Source organism: Monodelphis domestica, chromosome 2, assembly GCF_027887165.1.
Source record: "Monodelphis domestica isolate mMonDom1 chromosome 2, mMonDom1.pri, whole genome shotgun sequence".
Classification (NCBI taxonomy): Eukaryota; Metazoa; Chordata; class Mammalia; order Didelphimorphia; family Didelphidae; genus Monodelphis; species Monodelphis domestica.
Window position 1 is genome coordinate 46,172,711 of NC_077228.1, and position 15,980 is coordinate 46,188,690.

General features: G+C 35.6%; 1 protein-coding gene across 13 annotated transcripts in view; it reads left to right on the top strand.

The window, feature by feature from the left end:
• Positions 1-14,869, top strand: part of SSX2IP (SSX family member 2 interacting protein) — a 60,844-nt gene extending 45,975 nt beyond the window's left edge. For 7 of the 13 annotated variants that reach the window (XM_056815407.1, XM_056815412.1, XM_007480599.3 and 4 more), the window contains 6 exons: positions 5,328-5,478; positions 7,314-7,450; positions 7,631-7,801; positions 10,568-10,682; positions 11,577-11,706; positions 12,085-12,215. In XM_056815407.1, coding sequence (XP_056671385.1) covers positions 5,328-5,478; positions 7,314-7,450; positions 7,631-7,801; positions 10,568-10,682; positions 11,577-11,706; positions 12,085-12,127 — 747 coding nt within the window. In that variant the 3' untranslated portion in view covers positions 12,128-12,215. Of the gene's footprint in view, positions 1-5,327; positions 5,479-7,313; positions 7,451-7,630; positions 7,802-10,567; positions 10,683-11,576; positions 12,216-14,614 lie in introns of those variants that run through there. The other 6 variants (XM_056815410.1, XM_056815413.1, XM_056815409.1 and 3 more) reach the window with 4 other exon arrangements.
• The last annotated feature ends 1,111 nt before the right edge of the window (positions 14,870-15,980 follow it).

Below are 15,980 nucleotides of genomic sequence, written 5' to 3' on the forward strand. Positions count from 1 at the left end.
TTTTAAATTATATTCTCAGGTTCTGTTTTATTCTACTTTAAAAATAATTTTGCCTCTGAGATCTCTTAGTGTATATCTTTTTACATAGTTATTAAATAAATACTTCTCTGGTTTGCCTTTTGACCCAAGGATATTTTCATTCTCTTAACTTAAATTTATATCTTTTCTTGAGGTAAATTTCAAGATTTCCTCTTGCTTCCTCATCCCATATCTCTGTCAACTGTCCTTTTTAACCCACTCTCCCCATTTTTCCATTCCTTTTTATAAGCAAGTTGCCAGAAATATGTTCCTAACTTCTTTATGTCACTTAACTTTTTTGTTACCATTTTTTACTTTTGAAATATGGAACATTATAATATAATTTATAATATAACAATAGTATATTGTTATAAATATATAGTAAATTATAATCAATCTGTTTATTGAGAGAGGGTTGTATTTCTGAATTTCTTTTTAAACCCTTTTTGTCCTAGAATCATTGCTGGGTATTGGTTTCAAGGCAGAAGAACAAAGAGGGCTAGGCAGTGGGGGTTAAGTGACTTGCCCAGGGTCACACAACTAGGGAGTATCACTTAACTTTTTATCCTTTTCTGAAATTGCCCTCTGAATACCACTCTTTTTCTCCTCCTGGCTTCCTTGCTGACCTCCAGAAAGAATTCATTAGGTAACATTAATTATTTCATTAAGTTCCTGCATTGTCTATTCATTTCTTTCTTTTACCTTTCTCTTGATTGACTTTTTTTGTGCTCCTCAGATCATTATAACCCCTTAGATTCTTTTGCCCCTAGATAATATAGTTTTTAACAAAATTTTTCTTTTCTAAACAGTAGTAGTCTAGTATAGTTCTAGAAACATGGAAAAATTGACTTCCTTATTTAGACTTTTTTTCTAGTCAATTTTTTTTTAGCTTTCCCGTGTTTCTCCCATTTAAATTATTTGCATATCAAGTAGCCTTTTAATTTTTTAAAGTCTGCTCAAGGCATTAGCTTATCCCCCTGCTAAAATAGTTTATATTTTTGTTGATGAGGATATTATAGACTTGGCTTTGTTAGGAGCAGGATGTGCTGTTCTTAGGAACATACTAAATCTCCTTACTTTTAAAAATATTTCAACCTCTTAATTGTCAACATAGGTTAGTCCTGAGCTATTAAATTTTTCTTAGAGAATATAAGTACTTTTGATTATTTGTGCTATTTGTGGCTTTTGATAGTGAAATTCTATAATTTAGTCAATACATTCCTTAGTGATTAAAGCTGTGGATTTCTTTCAGTGTCCTTTGAATTTTTTCAGATGCTGTTCCATTTTGAATTACTTGCTATTCTATAGTGTTTAGTCTTTTCATGTTTTTCTGGTGGTCCATTGACCCTCAGATTATATCTATATATTCCATTTTCATAGAATTCAAGTATTTCATAGATTTCAAGTATTGTGACTTCTTGGGGGGGGGGGGCAGTTTTTCCTTTAGATTTGTATTTTTGAGCTATTCAAACCCTGCATGTCAGAGCTTCACCTTTTTGGTGAGTGTTTGCCATATATTCCAAATTGTTTTGCTTTGCTGAGTTGAGAGCTTTTTTTCCACTCTAATTTACTTCTTGTTTTAATTTTCCTAGTTCTTTTTTGAACCATTCTAGATACTGGTGATTGCTCCATTATTTCTAGGGGACCAGCCAAATTTGTCTCTTTACTTTTTCTTTGGAAATTTTCAGTGCATTTTCTACTACATAATATTTCTTAATTGTTTTGTCAACCTGCTGTACCTACCCAGTTTTCCTGTAGGTTTTTTCTTTTTTAGGAACTTGACTTTTCTCCATACTTTTTTTTAGCCATCTTGTTCTCTGTCCCTTATTGTACTTGCACTATGTAGCTCCTCTATATTAGCCTCCTTCAGTAAACTTTTTGTTCCATATTCTTGTGTTAGGAATGGAATGGAGTATCTATGGTTGCTTTTGAGTGAAAATTCCAGGTTAGGTGTATACTTAAATTGGTAGGAGTGGGAATGAATGATTTTAGAAATTATCTACCCCCTTTCATTGTTCTAAAGGGAAACTGGTATGGTCAGAACCAGAGTGACTAGTCAACATGGGAATAAACAAGAATTCTTAACTCATTTTTTTGTTCTTATTGTATGGAAGTGTTTCTTGTTCTTTTTCTTGCTTTAATTTTAGTTAATTAGTACAACTAGTAATTTTTGCTAAGCATATTTAGATTACTTTTAGAATGTAAAATACCCTTTGACACTGCCCACTTTAAATATTAAGTAAATTGCTCATAAGACCCTAGAATTTTAGAGATAAAAGGGTATAATACAGATTAGAAATCTGAGGCACAGATTGTTTATGAAACCTGCCCATTAGGACATACTAATTGTAGTTTAGTGAGGATTCAAATTCAGGCCTTTGGATTAACCATTTATAGATTTTTTTTTCCCATTACAATGTGCTTTGTCTAATTCTATGTGGATTATTCTGATATTGTGTCTTTGCTGAGATCTCTGGCCCCCAATGTACATACTTTTACGTGGCTCATGCTGTCCTGGAGGATGCAGAATATGCTTCTTGGTTTCTCTTTGAAGGTATTTAGGGAGTGATTGATTTCTCTTAGTTATAATAATTAGGAAAAGCCTTCTAGTAAGATAGTATTCTATAAATGCTTTAACGTGGTTTGGTAAAAAAGAATCATTAAATTTAAAACATGGGTTGTTACATCTAAAAAGGATAGAGACATTACCTATTGGTCAATGTGAATATTCTGCTTATCTGTAGGAAGGCAATGATGGATAATCAGAGAAAATACTGGACTAAGAATCATACTCAGGTTCAAATTTTGTCCCCAGTACTTGTATAAGCAAGTCACAGCCTCTCAGAACATCAGTTTTCCTATCTGAGAAATGGAGAGATAGCGCTTGTACTCATGTCCCTCCCAGAAAAAGTTGGGAAACTTTAATAATTTATTAATTTATCATTATTACTAATAGTTTATAAACTAAAAGTTCAAAAAAAACTAAAAGTTCAAAACTAAACTAAACTAAAAGTTAAAAAAAAAAAGAGGTCTAAGTGACCACAGACAAGTCATTGAGCCTCTGAGACTGAGGCAACACTCTTAGGCTATAAGGAAGGAGTTTTAATTTGTATCAGTGGAGGAAGGAGTCTTCACAGCAATAAAATCACACGTCTTTGACATTTTTTTTGATTTGCATTACGTTCATTACATTTTGTTCCAAATAATGTAGCTGCAGTTACAGCTAGCTACCAGAGGACCCAGAATGCTGGCTCTACTGCTAGGGTGTATGTATTGTCCTTAATCAAGTTCTTTTCAAAAATGTTCATATCCTCTTAATCCCAGTTTTGGTCTACTTGCACTTATCGTGAGGCTCACTCTAGAATCTTATGGTTTTAAGGGGCTGCGGGGTCCTGTTCTTTAGGGGCAATTAACCAATATAGACAACTCTTCTAAAGATCATTTCTGGGTCTCCTAATGACTCTCCTTCCTTCCTTTCTCTGTTCCTCTCACTTAAATTCCATTTTAGAATCAATATTGTGTATTGTTTCCAAGGCAGAAGAGTGAGCCAGAAGGGCTAGGCAATGGGGGTTAAGTGACTTGCCCAGGGTCACACTGCTAGGAAGTGTGTAAGGTTAGATTTAAACCCAGGCTCTCAACTCACTGAGCCACTTAGCTTCTCCCCTGTCTTTGTTGATGTTCTAAAATGTATTTAGCACTTTGATTCTAATCTATATCCAAGTAGTTTTACATATGTGATTTAAATTAAGCCATACTAATTTTTATTTTTTTAGATAATCAGTTTTTTACCTCATAAATATATTTAGAGACTATATCTTACTGCTTTCTAGACTTTCTGTTGCTCCCAAGGCCAGCAAAAATTAGCCTAACACCAATAATCTTATGGTGGTATCAGGAAAGCCTTGAGTGCCACCATCTCTCTAAGGCAGGTCTAGGAGCTCTCGCTACTGGGTATTTTTTAGAGCTGAAGGATTTCACTTTGGAGAAGTGTTCTGTGGAATGGTGTATTGGCTCCCTTTTTGGTCTGTTGTATATGCATAACTGTGATCCATAGAAAATGATTTGTTTCAAGTCTGCAAATATTAAATAAATGCTAATAGTATTTAAGGCACTGTACTAAGGCAAACCTGAAGATACAAGGACACCAATAGAACGTTTTCTCTTGCTCTGGAATGTGGCTAGTCAGTTCATGTTGGGGTGAAATTTGGTATAGGTCAAAGAAAAGCATGTTCTCATTTTCAGTTTCTCTAGGGAGAAAGTAGAGATTCTGTGACTTACAAAATATAATATTACTCTAATTAGTATGGAACAGTCTTTGAGTTCTGAACTTAACAATGATGAGCAAAGCAGGGGTAATTACAGAGTTCTTTTAAACTTTAACTAGTAGGATTTTATTATAAGAGGAAACAAATCTGATGTCATTCTTCAGTGAAATGCAAATTATTTTGTGTCTCTAAATTTTAGGAGGATAAAATTAAATTCCTGGTTGGTCATTTTCTAAATACTTTATATTGCTTCCATTTATTCAGACAGGCTTTATGCCACAGTATTTTTATTTTTTGTACTTGTCTGTTGAGTCAATACTATTAACATTGCAGCGAATTCTCATTAACTGTGGTTGGTGTGTTGGCTGAGGAATTTTCTAAAGAAATAAATCTCTAGTTATAAAGTAGAAGTCGATAGGAAAGCAGGGCTAATGTGTGTATTCTGCTCTATAAACAACTTCATGGATTTTTTTTTCTCCTGTTGTTAAGGAGCACTGTATTTGGATAAAGACTGGTTTGAATAAATCTGGTTTATACCAGAGAAATAAAAAGAAGGTTAAGAAATTCATTATTCATACCTTTCTTAGCTGTAGAGTATAGATAATGTATAGAACTTTAGAACTGAAAGGGGATATTATTGCCACTGAGTCATTTGGCAGAAGAAAATGTACCCGAGAAAAAGGAAGGAAATGAAATCCCCTTGGAGGGCCCCTTTGGTCCCCACTGCCCTTGTGGCAGACCCCCAGCACCTTGCAGAACTTGGAATGTTGTTCTCTTTGGACTGGGCTGTGATTCTTCCTTGGGAGGAAACTACTGCAGGCCAGTATCTTCTCTTCAACTTGAAGTCAGAGCACTCCCAGAGCCACTGGGCCTTCTGGCCTCCAGCGCGTCTGCACTGGCTAACCTGCTTCTTGTCCCAGGACATCCCCAGGTTAGCTAGATTGATCCTCAGACAGTTCACAGCCAGCCCCCAGCATCTCGGGATCTTGGCATATCAATATGGATATGTTCTAAATGTGTTTCCCTTCTACCATTTATGTGCAGGTACTGTCAGATGTTGAAGAAGATACTTCAGAACTAAGTAAAGAAAATATGTGGGAACTCTCTTGTGAAACTGTGAGAGAGCAACTTACTAATAGCATTAGGAAACAGTGGCGGATTTTGAAAAGTCATGTTGAAAAACTTGATAATCAAGGTGATTGTGGTTTGTTTCTATTTTTGGCTTAAAGTATGACCCCCAAGTGTGATAATACTTCCCAAAGAAATATTAAGATAAATGTGTTGATAAATCTTATTTGAAGTTTTTATTGCAAATGTTTATGTGATATGTTCATATAGGATTATTTTTTAATCCTTGTTAAAAATATATCTAGAAAATGATTTATGGGTCACATTCTAGTATATGTATTGGAAAAATATTTAAATTAGGATACTTAGAATTAAAAGATTTTATCTGCTTTTAGGCACTATATTAGAAATGTTTTGCCCAGAGAAATATACTTAATATATTTCTGTAAGTCTTCCTTTGAGAAAAGTTCCTTTGTGTGCTGCCTGTGCCAGTATAAGTATAGTCTACCACTAGAAATGAATTTGGTCATTATGTTTTTATTCTAAACATTTTAAAATCAAATAACTTTTTTTATGCAATATAAATTCACATTGGATATCTATCTTATGCCTTAGACATTTTTTAGTGTAGACTTCCAGACTCCATTCTTTAATATTTTGTATTTTACTTCAAGCAGAAATTATATAGAGTTTTGGTTATTAATAAATTGGCTATTTGGGCAAGCCTATTATTTGAAGGAATTATTGTCTTACAAAATAAAGTTGTTATAAATTGCCTAGCTATAAACTCAGTGCTGACAAATGACTTTAGCAGAGAAGAATGACAAGTAAAATGATGTTTATATTTCTGTTCCCAAAACTAAGTGTTTAAATATATGACTTTGATTTTAGCCATTATCAGCAATAAATAAACTGCTTGGATTTTACAACTAGGTTTAAAGTTTATAAATCTTGCATTTAATACCAGAGAACAAGTCTCACATAACATTTTCATGAGCTCTGATGCTTGTAATAAAGTAGTAAGTCTGAAGTTAAATAATTTTCTTTGAACCAGTAGTGGCAACAAAACATAATTCTACATAAATTTTATTACACAATCTTGCTGTGAAAATTATCTTTTGTTAGCAAAGATAAGCATTTGGACAAAATATTCATGAAAGTCACATAACAGATACACAGTTTGAGGCAAACTATAATATTCTGAAGAAATTATTTAATTCCTAACATACTAAAATACAGGAATCCCTTCCACATTGCAACTTTCCCCATCATGGTTTCGCTCTATCATGGACCTGTATAAGAAGTTAAGTGAGAATTTGGGGCGACATTTGTAGAAGCAGTAGATGATATGCAAAGGGCAGCAGACAAAACAGAAAAATTTTGGAAACTCAAAAATGCATAAAATATATGTATTGGATTGCATGATATCAAAGTTTTCTATCTTTTAATAGCATAAATATACACAATTTCTTTCTTAAAATTAAAATAAGTGAAAAGTTAAAGTTTGCAAAAAGGATGCAAAAGCCAGCAGAATTGTAGAGCTCTCTTAACATTGACCCACATATAGCTTTTGACCAAATACATAACCAAAATTTTGTAATAAGGAAGTAAGTATAAACACCCCTTTAAAGAAAAAAGAAAAAAATCAGACTTCCCTGGTACAAAGGAAGGGCCAAAAATTTTATGTGGGTTTTCTAGATGTGTGGGAGCTACCTGTACCTGCTAACTAGTTGCAGTGGAGCCCACTTGTTTTTGTCATACAGAAATGGCATTGAAAGAAAGCATTTATCAGAAAAGTTTGGGCTTATGGTGGATTTTGACATTCAGATTAGCAAAGATGATCTAGTCCTGTAGAAAAGGTTACTAAATTTTATAAGAATTTATGAAAATCTAGAGTGGCAAGAAAACCTTAGATTTCCCTACAGACTTTATACCCATGTTAAATGTGTTTTTGACTCACAGTATCAAGGGTGCATTTAAGAGGCTTTAAGGATGAAGAAGTTATCTCAAGACAGGATCATGAGCAAGAAACTGAAAAACTGGAGTTGGAAATTCAGCAGTGTAAAGAAATGATCCAGACTCAGCAACAGCTTTTACAGGTAGGTATCAGTTAATTAACTACTATAGTCCATAATCCTCAAAGATGGTATTCTTTTACTATAGTATTTAAAACATTGTCTTGTATCCATTAGCTAACCTTTTCCAAATTAACTTTTAGGGAGGGCTTTGGAAAGGACTTCAACTTGATAGAAATTAAACAGGCTTTTTTTTTAAATCAGCAGCAGTTCACTGCATGTGATGATGACACCTCCTCATTATTACAAGATTGTTATTTACTGGAAGAAAAAGAGCGTCTTGAAGAAGAATGGGCCTTATTTAAAGAACAAAAAAAGAACTTTGATAAAGAAAGACGGAGTTTTACTGAAGCTGCTATCCGACTAGGACTAGAGGTATTTAAGTGACTGGATTTCTGTCAAGTAGTTAGAGCTAGAATGGCCATAGTCAGCATCAAAACATTTAATATGATTATTTGTGTGCTTTAAAATATACATATATGTGTGTGTGTGTGTGTGTGTGTATACGTATATATATGTGTGTGTATATGTATATATATGTGTGTGTGTGTGTATACGTATATATATGTGTGTGTGTATATGTATATATATGTGTGTGTGTGTGTGTATACGTATATATATGTGTGTGTGTGTATATGTATATATATATATGTGTGTGTGTGTGTGTGTGTGTGTGTGTGTGTGTGTGTGTATGTGTATATATATATACACACAAACCATTTTTCACCTAGTTTGAGTCAAAGGTGGTCTGTGCTCAGATTTTTTAGAAACAAGTTAGAATATTCTTTTATTGTTTGGTTCATATTAATAAGATATGCACTGGATCTTACGGAAAACACTTCTTCAGACCTTTTTTGGTGGGGATATGCTAATTTCCCTAGCTCAGCTAGACTAGATATATAGTGGCCATTCACAGGCCTGATTCGAATGCCATTTGGCATAAAGTCTTTAACCAGCTCCATCTATCTAACTGGGCCAGTTTGCCCATCCGTAGGCAGCTTCAGGGCCCTTCACTCCTGGGGACTCCCTCTATTGGTGCCAGACTTAGTGCTAGGCCCCAGATCAGCTTTAGAGCTCTACTGCAGTTAGGAACTCAAACAGTCAAGAGATCCACCAGCCTCAACCTTCTCTTTGTGTCAGAAATCTTAGTGTTGTGCCACTGTGTCTGACCTCTTCAAACATTTCAGGCTTTTAAGAGTTGACCCTCTTAAACTGGAGCCGTGTTCTGATCGGTGTCAGTTATCTCTCATCAGTGTTCAGAAAGAGCAGCACAGGATAAATCACTTTCTGCTTTTTCTCCTTAGTTGATAATATTCCTGTTATCTCCTGGAAAGAAAACAAGATTTATTTATTATTTGTTTTTGTGATGTCCTGTGCTCTATGAGGTTATTTTAGGGACCTTGAGAAGAGTGTGGAAGGCATTCATAATACTGCTTTTAGAAGTCACTTGTAACCACTTCTTTGGCCCTTGTCCTTTAAAACTGGCATGGAAATTTGCTAGTTTTTAAGTCCTCCCTATGTTCTGATGATCTCAAATTAAAGGAACAAATTAATGTAACAATGCCTAACATTGGTATAATGCTTTACGTCTATTTTTTTCTAATTTTTAGCATTTATTTTAAAAAAAATTTGAGTTCCAAATTCTCTCCTGCCTCTCCCTCACCCACTGAGAAAGGCAAGCAATACAATACCTATTATACATGTCAACACTTACAAAACGTGTTCCATATTTGTTATGTAAAAACAAAAAGGCAAGAAAAATAATATCTTTAGCCCACACTCAAGAGTCAAAGAGTTCAATTTTCCCTCTGGGGGTGAATAGTATTTTTCATTAGGGATTCTTTGGAATTACCTTGGATCATTGTATTGGTCAGTTATGTTTTTCACTTAAAAAAGCCTTTTCCTTTATATTGTTAAATGCCCTACGAAGTAGGAAGAGCAGATATAGGCTCTGTTTTACAGATGTGGAAAATGAAGTTGTGATCTTGTTACAATTGTGACAATCTAGAACACACAGAAAGTGACTATATCTTTGGACTAGTAATACTTTTCCAATACAAGTTAACTACCTCCCATTGATTAATGACTTAATGTACAGAAACATAGAATCTATTGGTGTTATTCTTCTGTTGGTCACAACTTCAAATTCTTAACATTTTTATACTTACATGTTATATGCACCATTCTGCCATGTATTTTTAAACTGCTTGATTCAGAGAATATTAATAATTGAATGTATTAGACAGAATGAGTTTGCCTATAGTAAGTTTAGATAAAGTCTGGATCTCTTAAATGAGCCAATAGATGATTTTCTTCAGATTTCTAGGAGACTCATATTAGCTAATATTTCCAAGAATGACCAGGGAAATAGACAATCGTGACTTGTATAGAAGCATTTATTTTATTTTATTTTTATTTAAATAATATTTTATTTTATCATTTCCATGCATTATTCATTAAAGACAAAGATCATTTTCTTTTCCTCCCCCCCAACCCCCATAGCCGACACGTGATTCCACATGTGTTCTTGATTTGAGCCCATTGCCATGTTGTTAGTATTTGCATTAGAGTGTTCGTTTTGAGTCTCTCCTCTGTCATGTCCCTTCAACTGCTGTAGTCAGGCAGTTACTTTTCCTCGGTGTTTTTACTCCCACAGTTTGTCCTCTGCTTATGGATAGTGTTTTTCTCCTAGATCCCTGCAGAATGTTCAGGGACATTGCATTGCCATTAATGGAGAAGTCCATTACTTTCGATTATACCACAGTGTATTAGTCTCTGTGTACAATGTTCTCCTGGTTCTGCTCCTCTCGCTCTGCATCACTTCCTGGAGGTTGTTCCAGTCTCCATGGAACTCCTCCACTTTATTATTCCTTTTAGCACAATAGTATTCCATCACCAACATATACCACAATTTGCTCAGCCATTCCCCAATTGATGAGCATCCCCTCGTTTTCCAGTTTTTGGCCACCACAAAGAGCGCAGCTATGAATATTCTTGAACATGTCTTTTTCCTTATTATCTCTTTGGGGTACAAACCCAGCAGTGCTATGGCTGGATCAAAGGGCAGGCAGTCTTTTATCGCCCTTTGGGCATAGTTCCATTTATTTCATTTTTAATGTGATTGCATTCATCCTTTCATAGAGACAGGCCTTTGAAGAAGACCGAGCTGGTTGGCTAAAGCAACAGTTTTTAACCATGACTTCCTTTGACCATAAGAACTCAGAAAATGGGAAACCTCAAAGTGCCTTCTCAGAAAGTAAGTAGTTTGCAAATGAAGAAAAACAAACTTGAAATGTTTCACTTAGATGTATGCTTATTAATGCAAACAGTTACTATACAAACTTCATTTTTGTTTTTCAAAATCATTTTGGATTTTTGTGTATCTGTTACAATCAAGACTCATCAGTAATGATAACTCAATATCCAAGCCTTGAAATATCCTCAAAAATCTTTCTATTAAGTCTTCCTGCAGTGCTTCATTTAGGAGGCCCTACTGGAGAGAAATACAAGATGTAGCAAATTCCATTTGCCTTAAAGTTGCTGTGATGAAGAGCTTTCTCACAAAGTTGGCCATTTCAGGTGATAAATTTTTCAGGCAAAACAATTTAATGACTATATTTACTAAATTCCAGAGATGGTTAGATTTGCATCAGTGGAAGGAGTATCTACAAACAACATTATATATTTCCTTTAGAAATAATTTCAGAGTAGCACATTTTAAAGCCTTATATTTTTGGTAAGCTCTGTGATTTTATCAGTTCAAGGAACAACTTTACATGGAAGTTCTCATCACCATTTAGTAATCAGGCTGTGGATTAAATTAATTGTAGGTTACAATTAATCAAGTCTGAAAGGTTAGTAAAATGGCTTGCCCAGAGTCACAAAACCAAGTATGTGTCCGTAGCAGTACTTTAACCTAAGAGTTCCTCATGCCAAGGCCTTTCTCAAACTTATTGTTTAATAGCACAGAAGTGCATTCCTGAGTAAATTGGAATTCTAGGACTAGAAGGGTACTAAAACACTTACCTTGTTGGTTTCAGGCCTGTCACTAGGCCATTCTACATGATTTCTCTCTTTCTCTAGTTATTCTAAACTTCAGAGAAATTTTGAAGAAATGAATATTTCTACTCTTTTTCTTTCTTTCTTACAGGTTCTGATCAGGACAATCTAACACTGCACTCCGAGCCTTCAGTATGCACATCTAAAATCACTAAATCTCTTCCTGCTTCCCCTTCTACTTCAGAACTTTTCCAGACAGTTCAACATATATCAGAAAATAGGTATTAGCCTATAAGTGACTTTATTTTCATGTACTTCTGAAAAGTTCTAGGTACTTGCATTGTTGAAACAAAAGCTGCCCTATCAGTCTTCATCCATGGAAGAACTTTCCATTGTCCATAGAAAATAATTTTTAGTATTTGACCAAATACTGGTATTACATATGTTATGTAATACATATGTATTATAATGTTAGTTCAATTACTTAAATCCTTTAAAAATGTAATGATTTAGAATGAATGACAAGGAACTAATTAGCTTTTTAAAAAGTACTTCAAATACCAAATCAGTTCATGATAATTAGAAATTTATTTAGAGGAAAAATGTTGTGTATCTATTTTAAAATTTCTATAAATGTACCCTTTTAATCTTTTTAATAGGAAGACAAGGAACATACATCAATCTACTAAATTTGCTTGGTGAAGAAGAGTCAGTCTGAGGATGATGTGTAATTTTAGATTTCCCTACCTTTTCCCCTTATCTCAACCTAAGATACTTTTTAAGATTTTCATTCTGTTTGTTCTTTGACTTCATTTACTATGCTTTGGGTTGGACTTTTTCCCAATGGACTGGTAAGAAAATGCCTGATATATGCTAGAGGGAAAGAATGATCAAAGCAAAAGAGAAGGTAGGGAAGTTGTAGCAGAGACAACTGCTGGTAGAAATTGGTACTAGGGAGAAAGCTGACTGCTATGTCCTGAGCCTTAGAAAAGAGGTGAGTGTGGGGTACAAACCACTCTGAACAGAAACTAGGGTGCTGTGGGGAGCATTCTGATTGAAGGGAAGAGGGGATCTGAGTGAGAGCAGTCTCCTCCTAAATAAGGAGTGAGGGGATTGACTGGCGGCTTTCTTTAAAAGAAGAAATACCAGTGGGGTGGGGGAGGGAAAGAGCTCTTAGTATTTTTTGATAATTTTTTTTAAAAAAAGTGAGATTCTAAAAGAACCTAAAAAGTGCAGTTACAAATGGGAAAAATGGAAAATGCTTGCTCAAAATGTTAGCAAAAACATGAGGCTTCAGTCAGTTATCATAAAAATGGAAATTGGTAATTTGAGGAAGACAGTCTTTAAGACTTAAAATTTTCTTTTAATATTTGTTTGATCTTAACTAAATACAAAATAAGAATTTAAAGTAAGTGGAAATGCAACTGATTATCAGTCAAAATGGAAATAACATGAGCCCAGAGAATAGGTTTTTGGAATTCTCTTCTGTCTGGAGAGACCAATAGGAACTGTGTAGCCATTGTTGTTGTTAAGCATAGTTTTACTTAATTTAAAATTAAAGGCTTCCCTTTAGTGGGAAATTTTAAATTTTATTACAACAACAAAACAGGATTGGCGGCTTACTTAGCCTCCTTCAAAATTATCTCCGAGTTTGATTAGTATTGTTCACATCACAAAGAAAAGACATAATATTTCTTCTGGCTATTCTGAAAGCCAACATAATGAAAAAAATGTGAAATGGATATTACTCCCTTCTTTCATACTTAGGGGCCTATGAAATTAGGACAAAATCATAAAAAGTAGTTTTTTAGAATAAGATTGTAAAAAGAATTTATAAAATGGAACTATACTGCAATTTTAATATAACTTTACTTCTTAAAGTGTCTTAAATCTTCTTGTGTGTGGCATCCCATTATTGAATGACCTAAAAAAATCCTTAAGGTGATTTAATTTACCATGTCATGGAGCTCAAGGACAGTATCTCAGGGAGGTCCAATTGTGTATTTGTTGTAATATTTATTGGCAGATTAAGAAGTTAGTGTTAATCATAAAGATGGCCCATTTTAATTATTATTATTATTATTTTTAATCCCATACCAATGCTATATATGTTGGTTTCAAGGCAGAAGAGCACTAAGGGCTAGGCAATGGGGGTGAAGTGACTTGCCCAGGGTCATAACAGCTAGGAAGTGTCTGAAGCCACATTTGAATCTGGGACCTCCCATCTCTGGGCCTGGCTCTCAATCCACTGAACTACCCAGCTGCCCCCAAGGTGGCCCTTTTAAAAAAAAAAACGAAACAAAACTTTCTGCCTTAGTACTAACTTTAAGCACATAGGGTTAAGTGACTTGCCCAGGGTCATGTAAATGGAAAGTGTTTGAAGCCAGATTTGAACCCAAGTCCTTTTGACTCCAGGCCTCTATCCACTGTTGCTACCTAGCTGCCCTGTTCCCCCCTTGTCCCCTCCTTTGTATTTGGAGCCTTGGCGCTTCTTTAAAGACTGTGTCGTAGAGTGTGGAACTGAGAGAGGGACCTTAGAGAACCCCCAGCCTAAATACCTCATTTTACTGCATGACACTGAATGCTGGAGAGATCCTGGTAGGAGCAGAGGCAGGATTTGAACTCATATCTTCCAGTTCCAAATACAAGGCTCGTTCTTCTATGCCATTTATAAATAATATCTAAGAAAGCCAAAATTAAGTCTGAAGAGAAATGTTCTAGACTGTTGCTGATAACTTTATAATAAAAACTTTCTGTTGAAAAGTATTGTAGGATATTTAGGTGAAGTGTTAGACTTACCAAAGACTTCAGTGGGTCAGTCCTTTTAGTTCAAATAAAGAGAAAACTTTCCTGTGTTTCTGGATGACCTGAGTCGAGCACTAGAAATGGTGATGCTGCTTCATGTGATGCCCTGGAGAATGTAAAGTGCTTTTCTGGGGAGCCCCAGCCTCTGTGGACAGCTTGCAGCCAGCTTGGCCTCCCATCGGCGGGTCCCCGTTCAGCGGAAGAGACAGCAGCATGCCGGGGCTGCTGCGACACCACCGGAGGGCCGCCGCCCTGCCCGCCTGCCTCCACCCAGCCCGCTGGTGAACTGGCCTGGGAAGATGGTCGGAGGGTTGAGTTTATCTTGGAAAGGAAGTTCAAATCGGAGTAAACGCTACCTAGCGATGCTAATGGGCTTCCCCACAGTTCAAGCAGTCGACTGAATGCAGTTACAGAAGACACTAAACCATGTCAGATTGAAAGGGGGTGTACAGGCCAGGCATGGAGCATGGCGTCGACGGGGCTCGCGGGAGGGGGCTGCTCGGCTTCACGCCCTTGACTTGTGCGCACTCCCCCGCAGAGCACGCCGAGGGCTTCCTGTGGCGGCGTGGCTACGCGAGTGCATCCGAGATGCCCAGTGGCATGAACTTGATTATACTTCCTGGTTTTAAGAAAGGTTGTCGTCCAAGTTGTTGGTTCTCACTCCCCTCTGCTCTCCAAAGAACTGAAATGTTACCTGTTGAAAACAACATAAAAGCTTTGGATTTTTAGTAACAGAAGCATATGGTTCTGTGAATAAAAGAATGTAGAGACATTTTGGATAGAAATCGAAGCACTAGAAGGAGCATTTCCTTTTTGCAGAATAAAAGTAGCACTTTTAGGAAACCAATTATTGTAAATGTTTAATTTTGTCCCAAGTGTAACTGGCATTGGAAGTTTTGCCTCTACTTGAATGTACAATGTAGATTTTTAACAAAGCAAGCTCTATATTTATTATGTCTTGTGTGATTTGGAATTACCTCTTTCAGATGTTTTAAATTGAGATTTATGTATGTTTTGTACATAGTTATACATGGTTATGTTAAGATGCTTTAAAATTAAATAATTTCATGCATTCATAATCATAGTATTTTACATGCCAATTTAAATCTTTTTTAGTAATATTCTGTTTACAGATGTATTAGGGCTATTGCCATATTACATTAAAGGATGAACTTTTTAAACGTATCTGGGCAATAAATGTGAAAAAGCTATTCTTATGAAACTGAGTTTTTGATGTTTATTACATATTACTGTAGAAAATGTTTACTTGGGTTTTAAACCATGATCAGTTCTCTGAAAGGACAATTTTCATATATATGTATATGTACATATTTAAAAATTTATAAAATACATAGATAGACATACATCCAGTTATGTTATTTGAGGGGGCAGAATTAGAAATGCCTCTGGAATAAGATAATTTCTGAATGGTATTTTTTTTTTTAAAACCCTTACCTTCTGTCTTGGGGTCAATACTGTGTATTGGCAGAAGAGTGGTAAGGGCTAGGCAATGGGGGTCAAGTGACTTGCCCGGGGTCACACAGGAAGTGTCCGAGGTCAGATTTGAGCCTAGGGCCTCCTGTCTCTAGGCCCAGCTCTCAATCCACTGAGCCTCTCAGCTGCCTCCCGAATGGTATTTCTAAGAGTAGGGATGATGGTGATTTGTTTTACTGGAGTAGCAGGAGCGATCTGCCACAACTGGAGTGTGTTCCAGCTGGAGGTGCAGAGTGGCCAGATAACCTTTAGGGTC